General features: G+C 43.1%; 1 protein-coding gene across 1 annotated transcript; it reads left to right on the top strand.

The window, feature by feature from the left end:
• Positions 1–11,087: 11,087 nt before the first annotated feature.
• CHRNA9 (cholinergic receptor nicotinic alpha 9 subunit) lies at positions 11,088–25,888 on the top strand (the record flags this gene model as incomplete). The annotated part of the gene is made up of 5 exons (XM_079920142.1): positions 11,088–11,151; positions 11,437–11,582; positions 12,836–12,990; positions 21,698–22,230; positions 25,344–25,888. 5 exons carry the CDS (start codon positions 11,088–11,090, stop codon positions 25,886–25,888), a joined length of 1,443 nt encoding a protein of 480 aa, XP_079776268.1.
• Positions 25,889–26,261: the final 373 nt, after the last annotated feature.

Raw genomic sequence — 26,261 nt, forward strand, 5'->3', positions numbered from 1 at the left:
ACTTCAGACCAGCAGGCTTAGAATCTGCATTCTAACAAGACCTCCTTCTACCTTGTGATTTGGTTGCATTTTAACATTGAGAAGCCCTAATATAAAGAATTCATCTACCTGGAGATGATGGATCAAGCCTGCAGTTGGCACTCCTCTTTGGGTCATGTAATTCATTTATCCTCCTGAAACCCACTATTGCTCCCCCTCTTTTCTTATAGTTTGAGACTTTATTTTAACTGCTAAGATTTCTACTACATTGACCAAGAGAAGTGGGCCTGGGACTGAATCTGATGAATCCAATATTGAAGGAGCAGGGAGATGAGGACAAGTTGCCCAGAAATCTAGGAAAAAACCAACAGAGTCATGGGAAAGGCCTTTCAAGGTCATATTTGTCAGGTTCTCTTATCACACTGAGGAGCATGTAGTAAGCCCTCCACAAACATTAGACATTGTTCCTGTTGTGCTTATTAGTAGTAGTAATTAAAAAATGAAGAACAGGGCTTCCCTGGTGGCGCAGTGGTTGGGGGTCCGCCTGCCGGTGCGGGGGACACGGGTTCGTGCCCCGGTCCGGGAGGGTGCCGCATGCCGCGGAGCGGCTGGGCCCGTAGGCCGTGGCCGCTGAGCCTGCGCGTCCGGAGCCTGTTCTCCGCAACGGGAGAGGCCGCAATGGTGAGAGGCCCGCGTACCGCAAAAAAAAAAACAAAAACAAAAAATGAAGAACCGAGGCTATGTTGGACAAGCTGAGGAAACCCAAGAAGCATCATCACTGAGATTTCCCATAAGAGCAATATTTCCGGACCCTTTGAGGAAGGATCTATGGTCCCTCTAGGGTGTTGAATGAAGAAGGGCTGATTTGTAGAATAAACTCAGAAAAAAATTAAGGTCAGAGGAAATAGTCTGTTCACTGGAGTGTTTACATTTCTTTCTGAGGGCAGGGTGAGTGGTGTGAAGGGAGGGGATGATAACATGTCTAAGTAAACTGATTTTTAACAAATGGCATGACTTTTCCACCACTTTGTTTTCTGGACCTTGACCGTAGCATTTCATGCATTTTTTAAAAACATAAGCAAATGGTTTGAATACTGTTTTCAAAATTCTCTGCCCAAAAGAAGTGAGATATCTAGTCCTACAAACCCCGTGAAGAGTTAATTCCTCTGAGACCTGATTGTGCTCTGTTAGAAATTGATCTGGCTAAGAGATGAGGACAGAATAACGCAGGAACATTCTAGAAAGTATATTGATTAGGACACACTAACTCTAATAATCTACTTCATAGCTTAAATCTATTGGTAGGCTGTAGTATCATAAGCATTTAGCTATTAGTCAGAAATCCTAGATAAACGGATGGATCTCTAAAGAGTTGGCATTTGACACTTACATTTCAAGCTGTTTTTTTGTGCCATCTCTTTAGAGCTGGTTAAAAACCAGATTTCGTTTATGACGTCATCTTCAAGGCCCTGTGTCAGGACATGAGGGGAGTTTATAGCGACACCTGGTGGCTGGAAAGGTGAAGTACCCTGGCTTTGTTAGAAAAGGATAAAGGATAAAATGTGTCTAAAATTTGGTTTATTTTTGTGGTAGAGAATTTCGTTCTTTGTTCCAATTCTTTTTGTAGGATTGCAGTTACGTATTTTAAAAATGGACTTTGATTCTTTTAGATTATTTTTATAGCCTCCAGCCTTTCTTTCCTAAAGAAACCATCAACCAGGTGAATTGACCAGTACTATCAGCTGGTCTAGATCTACCCAAGGCCAGGACTAGGGTGATGCAAATTTAAGGAGGTGGTAAAAACGTCAGTAATGAGTATAGATCACATTCTAATGCAGTAATTTAAAAAGTCAAAATTAATGCCAAAAATTCAATATAAACAAAAATATCAAAATCGTAAATACAGGATCAGTATTATTGATTTTCCCTTTTGATCCCATGCCCCAATATGGCTCCAAAAGGCCCTGAAAAGAGGCAATGAACTCGATGGCCTAGCACCTGACAGGGCTCACACATGTTCAATGAATGCACAGCCACCACTCCCACCCCGACCCATGGTTTCCCTGTCCTTCCTGGGTCTCTCCCTGTCTCCTCTCATCCTGGTCAAGAGTAAGGAGCCTAGGTCAAGGGCAATGATAGAGAAGAAGAAAAAACAGAGAATAGAAAACTTAAATGTGGCCCTGGGGAAACAAATTGGGAATGGACTCTTCCATTTCTCCTGTTTTCCTTTTCAGCACCCTCCTTCATCTGCTTCTTCCAAAACCTGCTTCTCAGGAACAGGGCCTAAATTACTCATTCACGCCTAGCGGCTCTCTGCTAAGCGGGCCTGAGCCGATGAGACTCAGACACTGAGGGCAGGCGGGAATGGAGATGAAGGAGGACATTGCGCTGGTGAGAAAGCCCCTCTCACCTCTTTCTGGGTTTAACACGGCCCCCCTAGTTCCCATGCACCAGGACCAGGGCAGGACATGGGAGTGGGCTTGTTGAAGATCTGGGACCTTGGGGCCATGTTGCTTCTCGGGGGTGCACGTCTGTGGGAGACGTCAGTAGCTAGGAGAGAGTCCCCCTCCTGCATCCTCCACGCTTGTCTTTCACCTAACGCTGCGTGGTCATCAGATAGACGGTGACTGCAAACAGCAGGAAAAGATTGTGCAATTGGAAACACACAAGCCGCTGTGAAAAGAGGAAATAAAACCAGTGGGCTGAGAACATATTGGGGTGAAAAAGGATCAGAAACTCAAGAACAAAGAAGAACTTCAAAAAAGCCCTGAGAAGCAAGTGGCCTTGCAAAGGAGGCTCAACGGGTCTCATGGATGGGGCTCCTCAGCACACAGTGAGTCGAACCCCCAGAATAAGAGGAATCTAGAAGGTACTCACCTTATACAACTGTGTAAAGTGTTATGGCTTTCAAATATACCCCCCTGGGGGATTTCAGGGAGAAGAGCATGCGCCCTCTGACAAAGCACAGACACCAGAGCCGGCCCCAGTCCCCAGATCCTTCGCCGGGACACATCGGATACCCTAGATCAAGTATCAGCCCAGATACTCCCAGATACTCTCCTGACCCAGAAAACTGCACATCCCTTATCACCTGCTTACGGCTCTTCTGCCGGCTACGTAATGGCTCTCTTTTTACCAGTAGAGGTTTTGCTGATTGCTGGAGCCCACGTGGTTCAGCAGGGGAATCATATTGACATTTATCAAGACCCTGCTATACACCAAGTATGTGTTTGGCACTTTATCTGTTTTCTCTTTAATCCTCACAATAAGCCTTTTAAGTAAATGTTACAGTTATCATTTTTACAAATGAGAAAACTGAGACTCAAAGAAGTTCTGTGACTTACTCAAGCTCACATAAATAGTGAGTGGTGGTCCCAAGATTTGAACCTGGGCCACAGGACTCCTGCTGTGTCTTTACGTCCTTTCTGTTGCATTAGGTCAGCAGAGACATGGGGAGATGCCTCCCTGCCCTCCTCCTGCATCCATGGCAGACGCTGCTGATGATCTTGGTGGTTGTTCCCTCTGATCTAGGATTATGTACGAGGCACAGCCTACATACAGAGAAGTTATGATCCATGTTCTCAAGGAGTTTGCTTTGACATAGGTTAAAATATAATACAGCAGTAGACTAGGAATGTAAGCCTGTAAATAACACAAGTGCTAAAAAGATTCTGGTAAGCTTATAAATCATAGGAAATATATCCACCATCCTTTGTCTGAAAGCTGACCTTTTCCCTGCTTTCTAATTCCTTGGATTTCTTTTCTCATTCTAGATATTACTCATTTATTCAATCAAAAAAAGTGTCTTCTCTGGGTCTAGGAGTACAGCATAAAACAAGACCAAGCCCCCGCTCTCAGGGAGCTTAATTTCTAGTAGGAAGACAGACAAGAAACAAGCAAGTGCACACAGACATGCACATACTTCAGCTGGTCATAGTGGGATGAGACAGTAAAGCAGGGAAGATGAGTAGATTGGAGTGGAATGTTGTTTTATGTACGGTTGTCTGGCAAGGGACTTCTGATAAGGCGGCATTTGAACTGAACCAAGAAGGAAGAGAGAGAGGGAGCTGAGAGGATATGGCCAAGGGCACCGCAGGCAGAAGGAACAGAGGCCCTGAGCAGGGGTGGCGTCGTGCTTGTGGGATGGCAGAGGCCAGCCTGACTGGAGTGCAGTGAGTGCGGGGCGAGGGTTAGAGATGAAAAGCTGGTAAGGATTTGGGCTTTTACTCTAATTGTCACTACAGGGAAGTGAGGAGACCTGTCCAGCCTCCAGACATCAAGCAGGGCTGCTGTGGACTCTCCAGTTCCCATGTGTTTCTGGTTCTGCACGTTCTTCCTTTTATGTGGGAGAGCTCGCTCTCTGGGGATCTGTACGGGGCTCCTGGGCTCCTGCACTGGAAGACAGGTGGGATTTAATGGAACCAGCTGAGCTGCACTCAGTGTTGGCCCTGGCCTCCCCACGCACCTGCCCACATCGAGCTTTTGCACCGTGACTCTCTTTTCCCTTCAGGCTGTGCTCTGTCTTCATCTGGGATGCTGACCCCTATTGCAGTGCTTGAGCCTGGTTAAGTGGATTTAAGGGTTTGATGACATATATCAAGGGTCAGCAAACTCTGGCCAGCCACCTATTTTTATAAAGAAAGTTTTATTGGAACACAGCCATGCCTATTCATTCACATATTGCCTTTGGCCGCTTTCACAACACAACAGCAGAGAAGAGTGGTTGCTACAGAGACCATTTGGCCTGCAAAGCTGAAAACATTTACTATCTGGCCCTTTACCTAAAGAGTTTGCCAACCTCTGTAATAGATTTAGATCTGCTAACTCTCACAAAGCAGAAAAGAAGATTTTAAAAGACTGCTACAAAAATATGTAAGTAATTAAATCCACAGCGGATTGACAATAATATTAATATTGCAGTGAAAAAGAAGACAAGACAATGGCAGGACTGATGTTCTCCCACTCATAGTACAAACTGCTTGTCAGATAAGATAATAGCCTCTAATCAGTTCTGTCAAGAAGTTGGTGGACAGAGAGAGAGAAGGGCAGGGGGCAGGGGGTAGGAGAGAGAAATGGATAGCTAGATAGGTAAATGGTGGCTACAGGTTACATGCTCAAGTTTTAATGCTGGGGTTGCATTTTCCCCCTTTAATCATCAACTTGTTTAGCACTTTTCACGGTCAAACACTGTTCTTAGGGTGTTACCAAGTCCATTTTGTATCTGCTTACCCAACTCAAAGCAGAGCCAATCTACTGACACAGGGTTGTGCTGAAGAAATGTATAACGTTTATTGCAAGGTGTCAAACAAGGAAAATGGGCAACTGATGCTCAAAAGACCTAAACTCCCCAATGGCTTTCAGGGAAAGGTTTTTAAGAGCAACATGAAGGGTGAGGGTTGCGGGATGCCTAATCAGCTCATGGACATTCTTCTGATTGGTTGGTGGTGAGGTAACTGGGTGGTATTTCAGAAGTCAGCATCATCAGCCTTCTGTTTCCAACCAGTCTGGGGTCTGTGTGCTAATGTCTTCCTCCTGGTAGGGGTTTCAGTCCCTGCAAAACAATTCAGAGATATGGCTCAGGATGTTACCTATAGCCCTTGAGGAGGAACTAAAGATCCTTGACTTTGTTTTATGGCTAAACTTTGTCTTGCTTGATTTCTTTCCTTTTTTCCTCATTTTCTCACTTCTCTCATTAAATTTGCTCTTTGGAACTCATGGAAGGCCTAGAAGGCTATAGCTTTTCTACAAACAAGAGGCGGGGACATAGTGGGGGAGCATCTATCCCTGGGAAGGCCCTGAAAGGTACTGCTTGGTTTCAAGGGTTTCACATATGTTAACTCATTTAGTTCTCAAAACAACCTTAAGAGGCAGATACTATTATAATTGTCCCCATTTTATAGATGGAGAAAGAGAGGCACAGAGAGGTTAAGGAATGTCTCCAGAGTTACACAGCTAGGAAGTGGCAGGAAGGCTTGAATCCAAGCAGTTTGACTCCAGAGTTTATGTTCTTAAATTCTACTTTATACTGCTTTTCTTGATTATGAAAACAAAGACAAAACAAACTGGAACATGTTCAGTGAGTATAGCCTCAGTGGGTAGTAGCCCTTTTGGCATGATTTGACATCTTAGCTACCAACCCTTATCCCAAACCTTGGTGCATGGTAAAAGAATTTGGAGATTACTCCTTTAAAAAAGTTCTGATTTTTTAATTTCGAGACACATGTCCAGGATGAGTCCATTAGAAAGTAGTGTGAAATAGGGCATCAGAAGCCCATCGGGGAACCTCCTGAGATTTCAGTGAGTTGGGAGGCATTGGTTAGCAGTTGCCACAGCTCTGAGCACCCAGGACAGCTCTCCTCTGCTAAGAACTTGGGCTCCTAGGGAGGCTGAGGGTCTCTGGCTTGGCTCTCAGTGGAGAGTTGTCATCCTGTCCTGTCTACCCCCTCTCTGGGTGGACCACAGACTTTTCATCTGTAAAACAAGGGAGATCAGCTAGTTGGTCTCCATGAGCTTTTCAAAGGTCAAAAATATTCTGATTCTAGATTTAATGAAATGGAGAAAATATCCATGCCATATTAATTTGTAGGGGGGAAATCCTTTACAAAGCATTATGTTTGATTTTTGCTAAAAAAATACATGTAACAGAATGAAGGTATTTGTGCTTTTCACTCCTTTGTCTTTCCCCCTCCCTCCCCCTCTGCTACTGGAGAGAAGGTCTTTTTGCAAAAATTTCACTAGGATTCTCTGTCAGGCAGGAGCTCTATTCCAAACAGCAGAAGCACTGCCATCCTTCTCCTGGAATGGAGCCCTAATTTCCTGCATTTATTTCTTTTGCATTAGTTTTTGTAGTGAAACATTTAAATTCCTTTCTCATTTCCTTTTGTGTATATTATTATTATTTTTAGCCATGCCTCACGGCATGCAGGATCTTAGTTACCCGACCAGGGATCGAACCCGTGCCCCCTACAGTGGCAGCACAGAGTCTTAACCACTGGACGGCCAGGGTAGTCCCTTGTGTATATTCTTTAGCTAATTTTTTTGTGGTTACCATGGAGATTACATTTAACATACTAAAGTTAAAACACTCTAATTTGAATTTATATCAGTTTACCTTCAATAACACATAAAAACTCTGCTCCTTTCACAGATTTGTTCTCACCCCTTTCAATTGTTGATGTTACAAAATTATATCTTTATACATTGTGTGTAATGGTTATTTTTTTACTACAAAAAGAAACTAACAGTTGGAATAGGCAATAAAATGAATAAATCTCCAGAGAATTATGCTGAGTGAAAAAAGCCAATTGCAGAAGGTTACATACTGTATGATTCCGTTTATATAACATTCTTGAAATGACAAAGTTATAGAAATGGAAAACACAGATTAGTGGTTGTCTGGGGTTACAGAGGGGGTAAGGGAGTAGGGAAGTGGGTGTGGCATCTGGGATGCCCCCAGAAGGCATGAGCTCAATGGGCAAAGGGTTCTCAGCAGCTTCAGCCAAAAAGGGTTGAGCTGGGACCCTGAGGGAGGGAGAAGGTAGGAAAGGATGGGAAACCATTCAAGGAAGATCCTGCGTGAACTACAATGCAACACCATGAGAACAAGAAAGGAGTATTTAGAAGCACCCTCCGCGCTTCTTTGTACTCATAATCTTCATGGAGTGAGGCAGAGTTCTGCTACTGACCTGGGTGCCTCCAGATCTCACAGGACATGACAACACAGTTCCGTGACCATTGAAAAAGGTGGCTGCCGCATGAACACTGTCTGTCTCTGCCTGGTTGGATTCTTCTGGGTGACCTTTCTTTTCCTTCATTGTGCTTTTCTATACTTCCTAATCTTGCTACACTAGACATGTATTTCTTATACAACAAAAATTGTGTTAAAACATATTAAGGGGCTTCCCTGGTGGCGCAGTGGTTGAGAATCCGATGCAGGGGAGGCGGGTTTGTGCCCCGGTCCGGGAAGATCCCACATGCCGCGGAGCGGCTGGGCCCGTGAGCCATGGCCTCTGAGCCTGCGCGTCCGGAGCCTGTGCTCCACAACGGGAGAGGCCACAACAGTGAGAGGCCAGCGTACCCCCCTCCCAAAAAAATTAAGATCTTACAGAATGTCTCTAATAGCCTAATATTATATTTTGGGAATAGACAAGTCCCTCAAGATTGGTCCATAGAGGAGGATTTGGCTCCCAGCGACTCTGAAATGACTGGAATCCTTTATTGTGGCAAGGAAGGCTGCTTCTCAAAAGGTGCAGACATTGAAAGGGTTATTGTGTTCTCTAGAAATTTTCTGAATTGTGGGTCCCTTTTTTCTGGCCAGAATATACTCCCTCAGATAGTGATACCACACAAACTGTGGTGAAATGCTGCTCAGAATTTCTACCCATGAGCTGGGGGAAGGTAGCTGCTGGCATGAATATCGTGAACTTCCCAACTTATTTAGGGCTCTGTGAACCTGAATTAACATGCCAACAGATATGACCATTCCTGTTAATGGGCTCTCAGGAAATAGGGTGTACTCTGGAGGTTCCAAATTTCTAGATGACTGAGGTTTATTCAGATTATTTTCATTGTCTGAATCCGTATTTTAGAAAATCAGTCTAAAGCATATCTGCCTGCTTTTTAGCCTTATTGAGCTCTAAGTGGTGAACTCAACGGATTACTTCTTCCATAATTTTCCTACAAGCTACAGGACCACTATGTTAAAGGTCTCTCACTCTCTCTGGTTTTTTTTTTTTCTTTCTTTTTTTTTCTTTTTTTTTTGCGGTACGCGGGCCTCTCACTGTTGCGGCCTCTCCCGTTGCGGAGCACAGGCTCCGGACGCGCAGGCTCAGCGGCCATGGCTCACGGGCCCAGCCGCTCCGCGGCATGTGGGATCTTCCCGGACCGGGGCACGAACCCGTGTCCCCTGCATTGGCAGGAGGACTCTCAACCACTGCGCCACCAGGGAAGCCCTCTGTTTTTGTTTTTGTTTTTGTTTTTTGGTGTGTTTTGGAGCTAAGGGAAACAGTAAAAGTGCACAGGTCCCAGGGAAAACACCTAGTGGTTGTTTTTAGAATGAATTTGAGAATTCATTTGAGAATTTGAATTCTCAATTCAGAATTTGAAAATTCTGAATGAATTTGAGAATTCATTCTATACTTTCTAATTTCAAAATTTCAAATTTTGAAATTTCTAATTTCAGAATTTCAAAATTCATTCAGAATTTTCCCCCCAAAAGTATTGGTTTAATTTGGTTTGTGTTAACATTGACAGGTGAGCATCAAGTGTTACCATCTTTTTTTATATTTAAAGTGACCAACTGAATGAACTGAGTTAATCAAAAGCAATCAGACTACCAGAGATGATTACTTTCGAGGCAGGTTTCAAGCAGCACCTGCAGTAGCTAACACCACGTGTTCACTGAGCACTTATTCCCAGGGGCTGTTCTCAGTGATGTGAGGCATCAAAGACACATAAGACAGAGCTTCTCTCACCATGAGAAGGAGAGGCTGCACTAACGTGGGGAGCACATCAGACTGGTGTGGGTGGCCTGGAGTCTGTCTCCGGCCAAGTGCTGCTGGAAGGAAGCCATTCGAATCTCTAGACATCAGTTTCCTCAGGAGAAAATGAGGCATTCAACTCAATTTCAAAAGGACCTTCAGCCTCTGAGATTCCAGAGCCAATGGTTTTTTGGAGGAGGAAGGCCTGTGCGTGGGCACCGGGAACTGTGTCATGTGATGAGTGAGTCAGACTCAGGGCGTCAGAAAAATAACGTCTTCACAATCAACACAAGGGCATAGGCAATTAGGAAACGCACTTAGCTGACGGCTTGAGTGTCTGTTCCATTCGGAAGATATGTTCCTGAAGAGGGACAGGGTGACTCATCAGAAGGCTGTAACTTGATGAAGTACAGCTATCCAATTACCTTGCTCTGATTCCAGGCAACTGAATGATCTTAATTTGGTTTCCCAAGGCAGTTTCCCCAGGCAAGAGAAGGGACAGGCTCTGGCAACTGGAAACTGACATTCTTTTGTGTGAGCAAAATTAGATCACATATGAGAAATGACTGAAATTATAAGAAGTAGCATTCAAATGCAAAGCATCCTTAGTAATTTCATCACCAGTTATGAATCATTTTCATGCTGATTTGGTTAGCCTTTGAAACTTTTTTTTTTTAAGAGCTAGTAAACACTGGGTGACTTGGTAAATATAGAAATTCTGTATCTGCAAAGCTGATCAGAGGTGAAAATTACTAACATTTACATAGTGCTTTACAATTTACAAAGTGCTTCTCTATACAGTATCCCAGTAGCTCTGGGAGACAGGGGATATTATTTTCCCAGTTTCTAGTTCAGGAAAGCTCTGTATTGTGAGGGAGGATTTGGGCTGGAAGTCAAACCTAGGTCCTGCACTGCTAATCCAAATCATAGTGCCGCTGCTTCTGAAGCAAGTGAATGCTCTTCTGCCCCCCATCCACCTGCATACACACACACACACACACACACACACACACACACACACACACACACACCTTCCTATACAAGATCTGTGCTCAGTGGGACAACTGAATGAGTGGTGAGAAGCAGAGGCAGAGAAGAAACCCAAATGCCAGTCTATTCCGGAGATTGTGGAACTGCTTCTCTTTCCCTCTTCAAAAGCCACTCCAAGTGCATAGGGCCTTTCCAGATGGCTGTCCCATGGCTGGGTCAGTTCAGCTTTTCTTAGTCCCCGCCTGAGTCTTCTTCCTGCAGGTATAGAAAGTGTCCGGTCTGCTTAGGTGGAATCTCAGGGAGTGTCAGACTCCTATCTCTCTTCCCCTGAATGTTTGGTCTGGATATTCCTGCTGAAGGTAGCTAGGGATGCTCAACCAGGGTGGCTCCCCAGAACAGCACTGCCTGACCTCACACACCTGGGGCTCCTGACTTCTCAGCTACTGGAGCTGCCAGTCTCAGATTACCACTGGGGAGGGATCTCAGGACCTAGGGCCCTCCGTGCACTGCAAGCCTGAGCTCTTTGCTGTGCAGAGACAGTGGCAGAGTAGGTGCTTTGTGACCAGACCCTTCCCATTCACAGAGAGAACTGGAAGACCGCACTGCCTGGCTGGGAATTTACAGAGGCTTAGGGAAAAGATGAACTGGCCCCACTTCTGCATCTCCTTTTGCTGGATTTACTTTGCTGCCTCCAGACTGAGAGGTAAGAGGCTGGTGGGCGTGTAACCATTGTCACTCATCTGGGGCCACTTCTTTGGGTTTTAGGGTGGGCCAGGAAAAAGAACTAATGTTCTAACTGCAAGGAAGTACTTCGTCTTCTTACTGACTCATACTAATCCTGTAGGTGTGCCAGAAAAATAACTCCTGTCGACCTAGAGCTTGTCCCCAGCTGATGCTAGATTATCCCCAACGCTAGTCCTTGGACTGTTGTTCTTTGCCTTGAAATATACATGACACCGAAGGTTGATCAGGTCCCTCTTTTGAGCAGCTGGAGAAACAGCAGATGGAAAATATGCTCACAAGTTGTTTAATGACATTTTTGAAGATTATTCCAACGCTCTTCGTCCAGTAGAGGATACAGATAAAGTTCTGAATGTCACGCTCCAGATTACACTTTCTCAGATTAAGGATATGGTGAGTAACATAGTGGTAACTCTGAAATGTTTAGAATGAAACTAGCAGTGCTTTCCAAAGGGAATGTCTGAACTGGGAATTTGAGAGAAAGTGAGAACAGAGAGCTCTGTGTGCAAGCTGATGGGAGAAGGGAACTCCAGGGGAAGAAAGCTTTCTACAAAATTAATTTCACTAAAGTATGTAATCCCGGCCATTAACACTAACAGTCTTAGATCATCTAAAGAAAGTTGGTTACACATTACATGTTCCATCTCTATGAAATGTGCAAAATCAGCAAAACCATAGAGACAGAAAGCAGAGTAGGGGCTGTGGGAATAATGGGGGAATAGTGATAGACTGCTTGACGGTCATAGGCTTCCTCTTTTGGGGTGACAAAATGTTCTGGAAGTAGAGAATGGTGATGGTTCCACAACATTGTGAATAAACTGAAAGTCGCTGAACTGTACACTTTAAAATGGTTACAGTGGTGAGTTTCATGTAATGTGAATTTTATCCCCAGTTTTTAAAAGGTGGGTTTTTTAAAAATTAATTAATTAATTGATTTTTGGCTGCATTGGGTCTTCGCTGGTGAGCGTGGGTTTTCTCTAGTTGCCGCGAGCGGGGGCTACTCTTCGTTGCGGTGCACAGGCTTCTCATTGCAGTGTCTTCTCTTGTTGCGGAGCATGGGCTCTAGGCGCGCGGGCTTCAGTAGTTGTGGCTCGTGGGCTCTAAAGCACAGGCTCAGTAGTTGTGGCGCACGGGCTTAGTTGCTCCACAGCATGTGAGATCTTCCCGGACCAGCACTCGAACCTGTGTCCCCTGCATTGGCAGGTGGATTCTTAACCACTGCACCACCAGGGGAGCCCAAAAGCTGTTGTTTTAAGATGACTTACCTTATATAATGCTTATATGTGTTTAATTACATGAAGTTATGAAACTTGAAAGACTTTTCTTTGGTACATTATCGATGTTTGCCGACTTTTTCATTCAAAAGAATCATCGGTTGATCTATTTTCAGAGAAATTTGGGCAGTTGATCCATGCAGAGATCTGATGATTTAAATATTTGTCCACTTTACATTCCGAACACTAAATCACAGATAAAAACATTTCCCTGGCAGTCAATCAAGGGGATAGACTGGAAAAATTCTCACTTTCTTATTGGAAATAGACTAGTGCTCTTGGAATTCCTGTTTTGAAGATGAGTGTTCTAGAGACAAGTGCATTCGGTTGAGGTGTTGATGGGATAAAGTTGTATCTGGGTTAATTGTGCAGGATGAAAGAAATCAAATTCTGACTGCCTATTTGTGGATCCGCCAAATCTGGCACGATGCGTATCTCACGTGGGATCGAGACCAGTATGATGGACTGGACTCCATCAGGATCCCCAGCGACCTGGTGTGGAGGCCAGATATTGTCCTGTATAACAAGTAAGTGCAAGTCAGTAGTTTCTCAGGAATGAATTTATTGATGTAACAGAATGTAAACATAATGGAAAAGGAATGTTTAAAACTTGCATGAGGTTAAGTCTATTCATGTTCCTAGTCCCTGAAGTGAAGGTCATAAAACCTCAGATAATAAAACAATAGATCATAAAATCTTAGAGTTACAGCCCCCTTTTCAGATGAGAAACTGTATTAGAAGCCGTGTTAGTTTTCTAGGCCTACTGTAACAAAGTACCACATACTGGGTGGCTTAAATGACAGAAACTTATTGTCTCACAATTCTGGACGCTAGAAGTGCAAGATAAAGGTACTGGAGCTTCCCTGGTGGCGCAGTGGTTGAGAGTCCGCCTGCCGATGCAGGAGACACAGGTTCGTGCCCCGGTCGGGGAAGATCCCACATGCCGCGGAGCGGCTAGGCCCGTGAGCCATGGCCGCTGAGCCTGCGCGTCCGGAGCCTGTACTCTGCAACGGGTGAGGCCACAACAGTGAGAGGCCCACGTACCGCAAAACAAACAAACAAACAAAAAAAGATAAAGGTACTGGTAAGGTTGGTTCCTTCTGAGGCCTGTGAGGAACACTCTGTTCCCTGTCTCTCCCCTAGCTTCTCAGGTGTTTGCTGGCAATCTTCAGTTTCTTGACTTGTAGAAGCATCCCCACAATCTCTGCCTTCTTCTTCACATGGTGTTCTCCCTGTGTGTTGTCTGTGTCCATATTTTCCCTTGTATAAGGACACCAGTCTTGTTGAATTAGGTGTTTACACCACACCAGTATGACCTCTTCTAGACTAATTACATCTGCAATGACCCTGTTCCAAATTAGGTCACATTCTGAAGTGCCAGGGGCTAGGATTTCAACATACGAAGTCTTCACAGATGCAATTCAACCCTTAACAGTGGTGCTCCCTTGTCTAAGATCATGTATCAAAAATACATGATACGATTAAGATTAAATCAGAATGGGCCTGCTAGAAGCTGGCCTATGGAATTTGGACCTTGTATGGAGTGGAAGATGAACTAGATCATAAGATCACCAGTTGGCCTTTTCCTGGTCCGAGAGCAAGGGGCCTTGGTGAGTGGGTAGGTAAGGTTTAAGTTTCTCAAATTGTAAAGTGTGCACGAATCATCTGAGGAGGTTTTGCTCAAATACACATTCTGATTCAGTAGGTCTGGGGTAGAGTCTGACGCTCTGCCTTTCTATAAGCGCCAGACCGTACTGCTGCTGTTCCACGGATCACACTTTGAGAAGGAACCAGATAGCTGTCTCAATTCAGGTTCAGATGCTCCACCTGTTGTCAAAGGGGCTCCTCTCTCTTTTTATTCTGGAACTCAAGTTTCTCAGGGCTGGGAAAGGTTCCTCTGAGCAGAGCCATATGAATGAGGAGCAGCTCAGGGGGACTCTCCAGAGAGCTCAGCCTTCTACTGGACGTGTTTCCCTTCAAGAAGCAACTGGTAGGTTGCAGCCTGGATTTTAGTCTCAGTCCTTACTCAGAGAGCTTGTCCGAGGGTCATGACCTCATGAATCATAGTCCTGATGCTGCTGTCCATTCCCCACTCTGGAATGGCAACTCTTCCATACCCCTTCCCAAGCAAGATCACATCCAAGTGCTGGTGCTTTAGTACTCTGGTTCACACCCCCCTCAACACACACACACACACACACACACACACACACACACACGTACATAACAGGCAAGAGAATGAGCCAGGATGTCCATTACCTCGTCCCACACACAGGGTGCAGGAGAGTAATCAGAGGATACACTTTACATAGAACACTTACAGCATTCTATAAGTTCAAAACTCTCCCTGGAGGAAAACAGAAGGCTGGTTCTCCTTTTCCTCCTGCTTTGATTGACTGAAGCAGTGCCCAGCCCTTACTGAAACACTTCTTTCCGAGTTGGCATGACCTAAGTTAAGCCTATCCCAGTCCCCCTTTATCAGAGAAGCCAGCTATGCACTCATGAGCTCACACAAGCCTGCTGTGTCTTTGGTAAATTTTGTCCCCGTTCTCCGTCCTTTCCTCCCGAGATCGCTGGCTTTGAGAAGTGTGAGTTCTGATCCCCTTTTCTTTCACACACAGACCCTTTTCACCACACTGATTCATCAACTCTTTTCTTTTCCTCTGGATTGACTCTTTAGTCTTCTTTCCCCTCCTATCATGGACAGTTCTGTTTTGGATCCTCTATTTTCCTGTATGTTCTCCTTCTCAGTAACATCAGAGTTTTACTATTCAGAGGAAACCCTCAATGGACTTATAGTTGGATGTCATTTGCATTCCTTTAAACAACTGAAATGAGAATAGAAGAGAGTTAGAGGACCAGGCAAAGGAGAGACCCCAGTCCTTTGGGGTCCCCAGGAAGGACCCTGACCCTGGTCCTTCTACCTGAATCCCTGGACCTGCAGAATCTTCTGCTCCCTGATATAATATAAATACTTCTCAGAAACTGGTACAGAAACTTGTAGACCACAAAATGGGCTTCCTGAGTGGTGGTAGGGAGAATAAAGAGGGGTATAAGGCAGGTGATCCAGTCATGTGTGATAAAGATAGTTTGCGCAGGAAGATACTTAACAGCTAGATTCGCCATTGGTGCCTGAATCCATGGGTTAGACTTGCTGAGGATTGATGAGGATGGTCCTGGGCCTGGAAGCTATTTCATGTGAGGAGCAGTCGAATTTATTGATGCTTAGTTTGGAAGAGAGAGGTCCTTAGGAAGACTTGATGGCTGTCATAGGCAATCATAGGAAAAATAAGGTAGAGAAAAAAGAGAAAATTCCTCCAGAGGACAAAACCCAAAACACTGAGTAGAAGTTAAAGGGTTTTTTAATTGCATTTTAATGCAATTTAAAAAAAAACTAATAATTTGAATAATGAATTTTCCCAAGAGGTAGTGAGCTCTTTCACAATATAATGACTCAAGCAGATATTGGCTGTTACCAAGTCAGTAAAGGAATAAAGTTCTGGTGGGGTTGTTTAGTATAGGTATATGGCCAATATAATGGTTAGTATAAGAGGGTGCAAGGATTCCTGACATTTTTAGGTTAGGTAAAGAGTGGATTACAGAAATTTCAGAAGTGTGTTTATTATGAGGGAGTTTTAATGGTTGGATTTTAATGGAACGGTTTAATACTTGGATTTTAGACCTAGTGAGAAATTGGGTACCCTGTTGTGCTCAGAAAGATTTGTCTACAATTTAGCTTTAAGTTCTGCTTAAGTAGCTTAGAGAATTGAAAGGATGGAAAAACTGTAAGATGAGATTGGATATACATATGTCAAATTTTATGAGATTGTATACCTTAAATGTATGCAATTTATTGTATGCCAATCATACATCAATAAAGTGGCTTAAAAAGAAAAAAAAGATGACATTGGAAATAAAGGAGGCAGAAGAGGAACAGGTTTGGAGAAAAAGATGATGAGTTTGGTGTGAGACCTGTTCAGTTTGGGAGACCAAAGGAACAGAGGAGACAACCAACAAAGAGATTGCAAAGGCAAGTTTTCAGCCTGGAAAGAAGGTCACGGCTAGAGCTATCAAAAGCCCTTTAGGGCTTCCCTGGTGGCGCAGTGGTTGAGAGTCCGCCTGCCGATGCAGGGGACACGGGTTCGTGCCCTGGTCCGGGAAGATCCCACATGCTGCGGAGCGGCTGGGCCTGTGAGCCATGGCGGCTGAGCCTGCGCGTCCGGAGCCTGTGCTCCGCAATGGGAGAGGCCACAACAGCGAGAGGCCCGTGTATCGAAAAAAAAAAAAAAAAGCCCTTTAAGCCCTTATAGAACTGCTCAAGGAGGGAAAGAAAATGGCTGAGGATAAAGTTGGAGAATTTCTTCACTGAAGAAATTTACAGAGAACATTCAGAAGAAATGGTTAAAGGGGTAGAAGGAGAACTGAGAGAATTGCCTCATAGAAACCAAAGGAAGAAACGATGTCTAGGAACAACTCAAAGTGAAGTGCTTGGGAAGGGTTGACAGACTCTTAGAAGAGTCTTTAGATTTGCCCATTTGCAAGTCATGAGTGACCTTTGAAAGAGCACACTTTGAAAGCTGGGAAGAAGCCAAATTGCAAGAATACAAGCAAGACGGGGAAGTGAAAGCAGCAGGCACCAATTACTCTTGAGAGCGGTGTGCAGAGAGGAGAGAGGTGGGAGGGGCCTGGGAGGAAGGGAAGTTGGTAGGGAGACTTGGGAACAGAGCTGGGAGGGGATTAGAGGAGCCAGAGAGAATAAGAGAGACCAAGAGAGGCGAAATCCTGAAAGAGACTTGGAAGGAAAGAAGTCACAGTACAAGAAGAGAAGTTAGCCTTGAAAAGAAAGAGAGGGACCTCTTTTTTTTTTTTTTTTTTTATTAATTTATTTATTTTTGGCTGCGTTGGGTCTTCATTGTGGTGCGTGGGCTTTTCATTGCGGTGGCTTCTCTTGTTGCAGAGCACGGGCTCTAGGCGCACAGGCTTCAGTAGTTGTGGCTCGCAGGCTCTAGAGAGCAAGCTCAGTAGTTGTGGCACACAGGCTTAATTGCTCCGTGGCATGTGGGACCTTCCTGGACCAGGGCTCGAACCCGTATCCCCTACATTGGCAGGCGGATTCTTAACCACTGCGCCACCAGGGGAGCCCGAGAGGGACTTCTTTTTGACGTGGAAGGGAAGATAAGGGGGACACACGAAAGACGGAGAGACTGGAGATAGGAAAAAGGGTGGATTGTGGGACTGAGTAAGGAGACAAGCTTATGTCGAGGTTCCAGGCACTGTCTGGTACCAGAAAAACTGGCTGATTCTCACTGTTCTCTCCTTCACCAGCCCACACTTCTCCAGTTCTGGAGATCTTGCTTCTTACAGCCCCTGCTGGGAAAGGTCTTTCTGCTCAAGTGCGAAGCTGAAGTCAGCTCAGTCTTTGATCAGGGGAGAAGGGACTGCGTGAAGGGCACTAAGGGTTGGAGGAAAGGGAAGGTAAGAGGAAAACAATTTATCTCTTAGGGTCATATTATTGAACACTGCCCTCTCGACCTCCATTTTGAAATTTTGTCCCTGTAATTTTTTTCATTTTCTAGTTGGGAAAATAGAACACAGTTAGAAACAGAGGGAAGGGAAAGAGAAGAAACTCATATGTATTGGACACTTACTGTGTGTCAGGCAGTGAATTGGGGCTCTACATAGTGTGGTAGACAAAATAATTGCCCCCAGAGTGTCTCCATCTCAATCCCTGAAGTCTGTGAATATGTCACCTTACATGGCAAAAGGGACTTTGCAGGTGTGATTAAATTAAGGATTTGAGAGGAGATTACCCTGCTGGGGCCAATGGAAACAACCTTACAAGTCCTTATAAGAGAGAGAGGTGGGAGAGTCAGATGCCACAAAGGAAGCAGATATCAGAGTGATGGAAGGAAGGAGTCCTAAACCGAAGAATGCAGGCAGCCTCTAGAAGCTGGAAAAGGCAAGGAAATGGACTCTCCTTTAGAGCCTCTAGAAAGAACGCAGCCCTGCCTAAACCTTGATTTTCGGATTTTTGACCTCTACAACTGTAGAGATGCTAAATTTGTATTATTTTAAGACACTTGGTTTGTGGTAATTTTTTACAGCAGCAATAAGAAATTAATAGATTAATTATTTACTTAATATCACATTTAAAAAGAAACCTTAAGGTATTATAGCCTCTACTTTTACAGGTGGGTGACAGAAATGTTACTTGCTCAAGGTTACAGCAACTGACCAAGATTTTAACCCAAATCTCTCTGTGATATTTCTGTGATGTCGTTGCTACTTTCTAAAGGAGAATGAGCCATATTGATCCAATCAACCCACTTACCTTTCTTTGTTAAATCCTTCTTCTGCGCAAGGCATTCAGTCATGTGTTGAGGGGTTAGGATTTTAAGACTCAGTCTCTGACCTCAATGAACAGTCCAATAAGAAATGTATGTAAAATGTAAGCCCCTCATAACACAGAAATAAAGTACCAGAGCCCTTCAAAGGTGAAGGGATTTCATCAGACTGGAGGGGCAGGCGGGGCTTCTCAGAGGGGTAGGCATCTGAGCTGTCTTGAAGGATGTATTAGATTTATATTTGCAGAAAGTGGGGCGGGTATTATAGATAGAAGAAAGAGTTTGAGTAAAGGAGAGACAATCACAGGATCTGTTAGGGTTTCAGCCTTGATTGGTGGTGTGCGAGTGAAGGAGACCAGTGGGAGACATCAGAGACCAGTGTGAGGCTACAGAGTGGGATGGGAGTAGATCATGGAACGTCTAGGACACTGAACTTAGGAGGTTTGGAAGTATTTGGTCAGCCATAGGAAACCAGTGCAAGTGCTGAGCTGTAAAAAGATGTGATCAGAGAAACCAGGGAGATAAAACAAGATATTGGTCATGAAGTAATTAAATAGTAATGTCTTTAAACTCCTCCTGAGTAGCTGGGGTGATGTTTTCAGACAGTGGGCTCCTTTGCCCTCTGGCTTCTGGTTGGGTTGGGTCAATGAGAAGCACCAGTGAGCAATTGGAGGGAGAAAAGGGAGTGAGGTTAGGGCATGTATTCCCTTGCTCTCTTCCTATAGAGTTATTATCTTTGGCTTGCTGTGTCCCTTGACAGAAAGGTATAGCTCCTGTCATGGTGACCCTCTCAAGCAAGTCTTTCCTTCCAGGTGTTGGTAACTGCACCTTCCCTTCACCTCTTTGGGCCCAGGAATGGTAATAGCTCTGCTGTTACTAGCCCTGGAGTGGTTGCCCTACACCTTATCCATACCTTTGTAAATAGTCCCTGCATTAAACACTCCTCAAATTATCTAATTTGAGTGGGTCATCCACTTTCTGCAGGGACCATGACTAATACAATTATTCTAGCTCCAGATAGATTCTCTCTGACCCCGAGATCTCTTACACCAAGGAAGGTAGGATGGGTGAGTTCCCATCCTCCAGTTCTCACTTCTCGTATAGCTAACTATATATATTTCTCATTGTTACAGAGGGTAGGTTCAGGCATTTTCAAAATATTCATTTTGTTCTCTTCACAAGACCACGTTAAAGATCCCCTCTCTAGACCTCCATTAAAAATCGAGTGCCACAATTCAGCTGTAATGCTCTGATTAGAGTGGACCCAATCAGACCATTACAGTTAACATTGTGGTACCTAAATTTTAATAAGTAGGAAAAAAACTTTTAAAACATGCCAGTTCTTTGATCTAACACACCCTCTTCTAGCAATTTAACCTAAGGAAAGAGTCAGTGGATAAACACAACAATTTGACTACAGAGATGTTCACTGCGGTATTGCTTGTAAATGTAAAAACTGGAAACAACCATAATGTTGAAAATAGGTGAATTGGTTAAATAACTATGGCACATCTCTATAATGGAATGTAATTGAATACCATTTAGCCACAAAAATAAAGTTGCAAAAGAATATGAACAGATGATCATAAATGTTTTTAAATTGTCTCAATGTTATTTTGTAAATTAACTTTTTTATTTTGAGATTATTTTACAGAAAAGTTGCAAAGATGGTACAGAGTTCTTGTTTATTCTTCACCCAGTTTCCCTTAATGTTACATCTATGTAACCATAGTACATTTGTCAAGACTAATACAATACTATTAACTAAACTACAGACTATTTGGACTTCACCAGTTTTTCCACTAATGTACTTTTTCTGTAAGAATCTAATTCAGCAAACCACATTACATTTAGCCATAATATATTTTGTAGGGAAAAAATCATAAGGAACACTTGGGAAAATGTGCATTAAAATATTAACAGAAACATATCAGTTAAGGCTGTAAGCATTAGAAACTGACTTTGTCTACCTTGTGACAAAGGGAATCTGTTGGAAGGATATCGTACAGCTCACTGAATTAAAGGAAAAAAAATCAATGACCAGGTCTTGGAAAGGACAAACCAGGACTACTCTACAGTTCAAGACAGTGGGGAATATTGAGATTTTTTTAAACAAAATAATAATAATTAATTGACTTTTATAGGGAGCCATCACCAGTGTGAGTCTTTTTGGTCTTTGGGTCACTCTGCTTAAGATCTAAACTGCAGGGAGAGTGAATCACTTGGACCTAGCTCAGGTCACACAGCCAGCCGCTGGCCAAGGGTGGCTGAGGAACCTTGATCATTGTTTCATCTGCCTTACAATGGTCATGGAGAAAGAGTCATTCCCCAAAGTGAAACAGAAATTCTGTACCCCCAAGATGTAAGGCATAAATGTTGATAAAGCAAAAAGAAATTATATCTAGAATAAATTATTATCTCTTAGATTATGGGTGAATAATCTTTTCTCTGTGTTTTTCAAATGTTCTACTGTAAACATGTACAACTCTTTCAACAGCAACAAAAAGTTACTTTAATATTCTTGTGCCCACAGTTAACAAAATCAGGTAAGCAGAGCCCCCTGTTAGATTTTAGCCTCGTTTACTTTTTGTCTGGGTGTCTGAATCATTATACCTGGACCAAGAGAGTGGCACTGGGAATGGAGAGGAAGGGACGTAAAGCAGAGATGCTTTAAAGAAAGAATCCAAGAGAACTCGGCCCTAACTATTCACAGGAAATGGAGAAGAGGGCAAATTAGAGTTGATTCCAGACTTTCAAGCCAGGGTGACAGGAATGGTGATCCACTACCAAGACACTGAAGTGATGGGCACAGGGCGCTGAGCTATCGGGGGTAAGGAGTTCGGTGAGTTGTCCTGGCGAGCAGCTCTCATCTTCCTCCTCTGACCTCCAGGGCTGATGATGAATCTTCTGAGCCTGTGAACACCAACGTGGTCCTGCGGTATGATGGGCTGATCACCTGGGATGCACCAGCCATCACCAAAAGCTCCTGTGTGGTGGATGTCACCTACTTCCCCTTTGATAACCAGCAGTGCAACCTGACCTTTGGTTCCTGGACCTACAATGGCAATCAGGTGGATATATTCAACGCCCTGGACAGCGGAGACCTCTCAGACTTCATCGAAGATGTAGAGTGGGAAGTGCATGGCATGCCTGCTGTGAAGAATGTGATCTCCTATGGCTGCTGCTCTGAGCCTTACCCGGATGTGACATTCACTCTCCTTCTAAAGAGGCGGTCCTCTTTCTATATCGTCAACCTCCTCATCCCATGTGTCCTCATATCTTTTCTGGCTCCCTTGAGTTTTTATCTCCCAGCAGCCTCTGGGGAAAAGGTCTCCCTGGGAGTGACCATACTGTTGGCCATGACTGTATTTCAGCTCATGGTGGCAGAGATCATGCCAGCCTCAGAAAATGTCCCTCTGATAGGTGAGTTCAAGTGTCTTACACTTTGAGTCAGCACTGTGGTAACTGGGGTTGTATCTGTATCTTTAAACTCCTAACAATGAGGTCAACTTCAGACTCAACACAGGCTGTCACATACTTCATTTGGTGTCTTCAATTGGCATCTTTGAAAAGAGATGTGGCTGTTGGAAACAAAGCTGGTCTTGTTGTCTCCAGGTTCACCCAAAAGAGGAATGAGAACAATATGGTTTAGAGCAGTGGTTCTCACAGTATGGTCTTTGGACCCACAGCATAAGCATCATTTTAGAAATGCAAATTCTCTGGGCCCACCCTAGATCTACTTAATTAGAAACTCTGGCCGTAAAGCCTGGCAAAATGTTTTTAAAAGCTTTCTAGGTGATTTCGATGAGCTTTTTGTTCAAGTCTAATAACCACTGGCTTATAGATTAAGACCCTGATTTTGAAGTCAAAGAAATCTGCGTTTGAACTCTGACTTCACCACTCATTCTTTGATCAGCCTTAAGACAGTTACTTAGTTTTTGAGTCTCTACTTCATCATCAGCAAAATTTGTGTAATTGCTACCTCATTGTGCCACTGCTTAACACAGAGCCTGGCGTATGGTGAGGACTGAGAGAAAAGTGACTATTATCATCACGTTACAAGGGATTTCTTCTTGGGAAGAGTGATAAACGTGTTGGAAATGATGAGCTGGATTTTTAAGCCTGCCGTCTACCCTTGATAGAATAATTCTCAACCTTTACTGGGTATAGTAGGTGTGGGAGAGCTTGTTAAAAATGCAGGTTCCTACACCCAAAGAGGTTGTTTTTCTTTTTAAGTAATCTTGGGCAAGATTTGGGAATCTGAGGTGATTCTTTAGTAGAACACATTTTCAAAATTTTGCAATAATGAAATGTCCCTCTAAGGGAAGGAGTGTAGACTGTGGCTGCCATCCCTGCTTCCCCTTTCCTTTACCTCCCTTGTTCTGAGATCCTTCCTAACACCTTTAATACCTACTTCCTGCCACCAAGGATAATACCCAGATCAATACGTCTATCTCGATGACTTGCTGTTGTAATAGATGCTTATGAGAATCAGAAGCTAGACCTAATTTTTAGTTCTTTAATGTAATCAATGAGGAGAAATTTCAGAACACCAGGAGACTTAGAAAGCAATATAAAAGGGGTATCGTACTGCCCTTTTACCCTCTCCTGTATCCAGTATTACCCAGTATTTAGACGTTACTACATTGGTTTCTCTGTTTGGAGATCTCTTCCTTGTTACGTCTCTCCCAGCAACACCTCCCCACCCCACACCCCACACACAGACTCATGTACACCTTTTTGAGAAATAGACACAGAAGGTTCTCTCCTTTCTCACCACCACTAATAAAGAGGAAGACGTTTATTGGTACTTTTATCACCTCTCCTGAGGCAGAAATGATTGACAGTGACAACATCTAATAATAGCCCTGTTTGAGGCAAGATCAGTTGACAGATCCCTCTCTCTTCTTTAGCAGTAAGGTTCAAAAGCAAGCTGGATCAATTTCTAAAGAAAGATGTCTCAGAACATGTCTCAAGAATTTTACAAGCATTACTTCTTCTGTTTCTGTGATAATATGAAATGTATCTTTTTTGGAAGGGTGTACACAGATCTTGAGAACTTTATTAATTGTCACAATTTGTTATTGTAGCACCTATGAAATAGAGTTACAATCCCATAGAAGTGTGTTGAAGTTTCCTGCATCAAGTGTAGCATTTGATCCAGGCTTTTGGCCCACAGCCTTGACAATGTTATGAAAGATTCCATTTATTTTTAGTTTACTCAGAGCTTTTAACAAATAATAAACAGATGATAATCATTATCAAATGCATTGTCTTCATCTGTTAAGATGATCGTGTGAGTTTTTTTCTTTTCCTCCATTAAGTTAGTGAATTATATTACAGTTTTCTGATGTTGAACTAAACTCTTCTTTATCATGATGAATTATCAATTAAAGACACTCTAGTATTTAGTTAGCCAATGATTTTTATAGGACTTTCTCAAATGTGTCCATGAATAAAATGGCCTTAATATTTCCTTTCTTGCTACTTTTGGAACCAAGCCTGAATTTACTTCATAAAATGAGATTTTCTAGGCAGTTTTCCCTCTTTTCTATTTTTGGAACAACTTGCATAAGATATGAGTTATCTGTTCCTTAAAAATACGATGAAACTCACCTGTAAAACCTTTTGGCTCTAGAGCTTTTCGGAAGGTGGGTGGGTAGAGGTATTTGGTTAATTCCTATTTCTATTTAAGTGTTCTTTCTTCTTACACTAAATTTGACATCTTATATATTCGCAGAAATTTCATCTAGGTTTTCAAATGTATTATCATACAGCTATTTGTAATATTATTTTATTGTTTTCTAAATTTCTATTCTCTTATTTTTTTCTTTTGCATCTCTTTTTCTTTCTTTCTCCCACCTCTATTCCATCAGTGGCCTCATCAAAGGTTTATCAATTTTATTACACTTTTCAAAAAGCTTGCTTTTGGTTTTGTTCAACGTCTAGGTTCTTTGTTCTACATTTCAGAAATTTGTACCCTCATCTTTATTGTTTCCTTCCCTAATTTTCCTTTTTCATGAATATTTGCTTTACGCAATCACATGTTAAAGACTGAGAGTGACGCAGTGTCTCCTTTCTTCCCCAATGGTAATGAGCTTTCATATTAACAAGGTCCAAAGACAATTCTGAGAACGGACCAAGATCATTCATTGTTTACTTATTTGTTCGTTGAAAGTGGAAGTTTTTCACAACATGACCTCAGCAAAAATTTACAAACCTTTTAACTCAGGGCAAGGGACAGTGCTGAAAACTTTTCCTGTATTTTCTCAGTTAAGCCTCGTCATAGTCCTATGAGTTAGATACTAATATTATAGTCATTTTATTAAGAAGGAAGCTGAGGCTTACCAGAATTATATAACTTGCTCTAGGTCACAAGTCTAGTGATGACAGAGCTGGGATTTGAACCCACTTTTATTCAAAAGTCTATAATAGTAACCATCAGTGTATACAGCTTCCTTAGAAAAGGTGTTTGTTTCTTTTTGAGCCAAACACAAGGACAGTTTTAAGCTAACTTGGTTGTTGTTATTTTCCAGGCAAATACTACATAGCCACAATGGCCTTGATCACAGCCTCCACTGCCTTGACCATTATGGTGATGAATATCCACTTCTGCGGGGCTGAGGCCCGGCCAGTGCCACACTGGGCCAGGGTCGTCATCCTGAAATACATGTCTAGGATCTTGTTTGTCTACGACGTGGGTGAGAGCTGCCTTAGACCCCGCCAAGACAGGGAGGAGGACCACCTCACGAAGGTTTATGGCAACCTTCCAGAGGCTAATCTGAAGACGACCAGAAATAAAGACCTTCCCAGAAAGAAGGAAATGAACAAACTCTTAAAGAATGACTTGAGGTACCAGGGTGAAAACCCGCAGGATGTTGACAGTTACTGTGCACGGTACAAAGTGCTGACGAGGAATATCGAATACATTGCCAAATGCCTCAAAGACCATAAGGCCACCAATTCCAAGGGCAGCGAATGGAAAAAGGTTGCAAAAGTCATAGACCGATTCTTCATGTGGATTTTTTTTATTATGGTGTTTGTGATGACTCTTTTGATCATAGCAAGAGCAGATCAGTGAGCATTTGGTATGTGGGGATAAATCAATAAAATTCCCCTGTGATTGACTCTAGTGTTCTTCCAAATTAGAAATACCTATATCTATATATACACAGATATATATAAATTAGGCTTTATGTTGTCTTTACTTTTTGTTTTCAACTTCAGATCAATATTATAGCTATCTGTCAGGTTAAATCAAGCAGGAGGTCCAAAATTTCAAGGGCAGGAAAACGGAGGAAATAGAGAAGGACCCCTTTTATAACCTACCAGAGTGGTAGGTGTCTGGCTTCTAGATCACACAGTTTTCTCTCCTTTAGCAGTACAGACAAAAAAAAGCACACTACATTCCATTTAAAATTCAAAGAAAAACAAAAGAAACTCATTTTCCCCTT

The sequence above is a fragment of the Stenella coeruleoalba genome (assembly GCF_951394435.1).
Source record: "Stenella coeruleoalba genome assembly, chromosome: 4".
Lineage (NCBI taxonomy): Eukaryota > Metazoa > Chordata > Mammalia > Artiodactyla > Delphinidae > Stenella > Stenella coeruleoalba.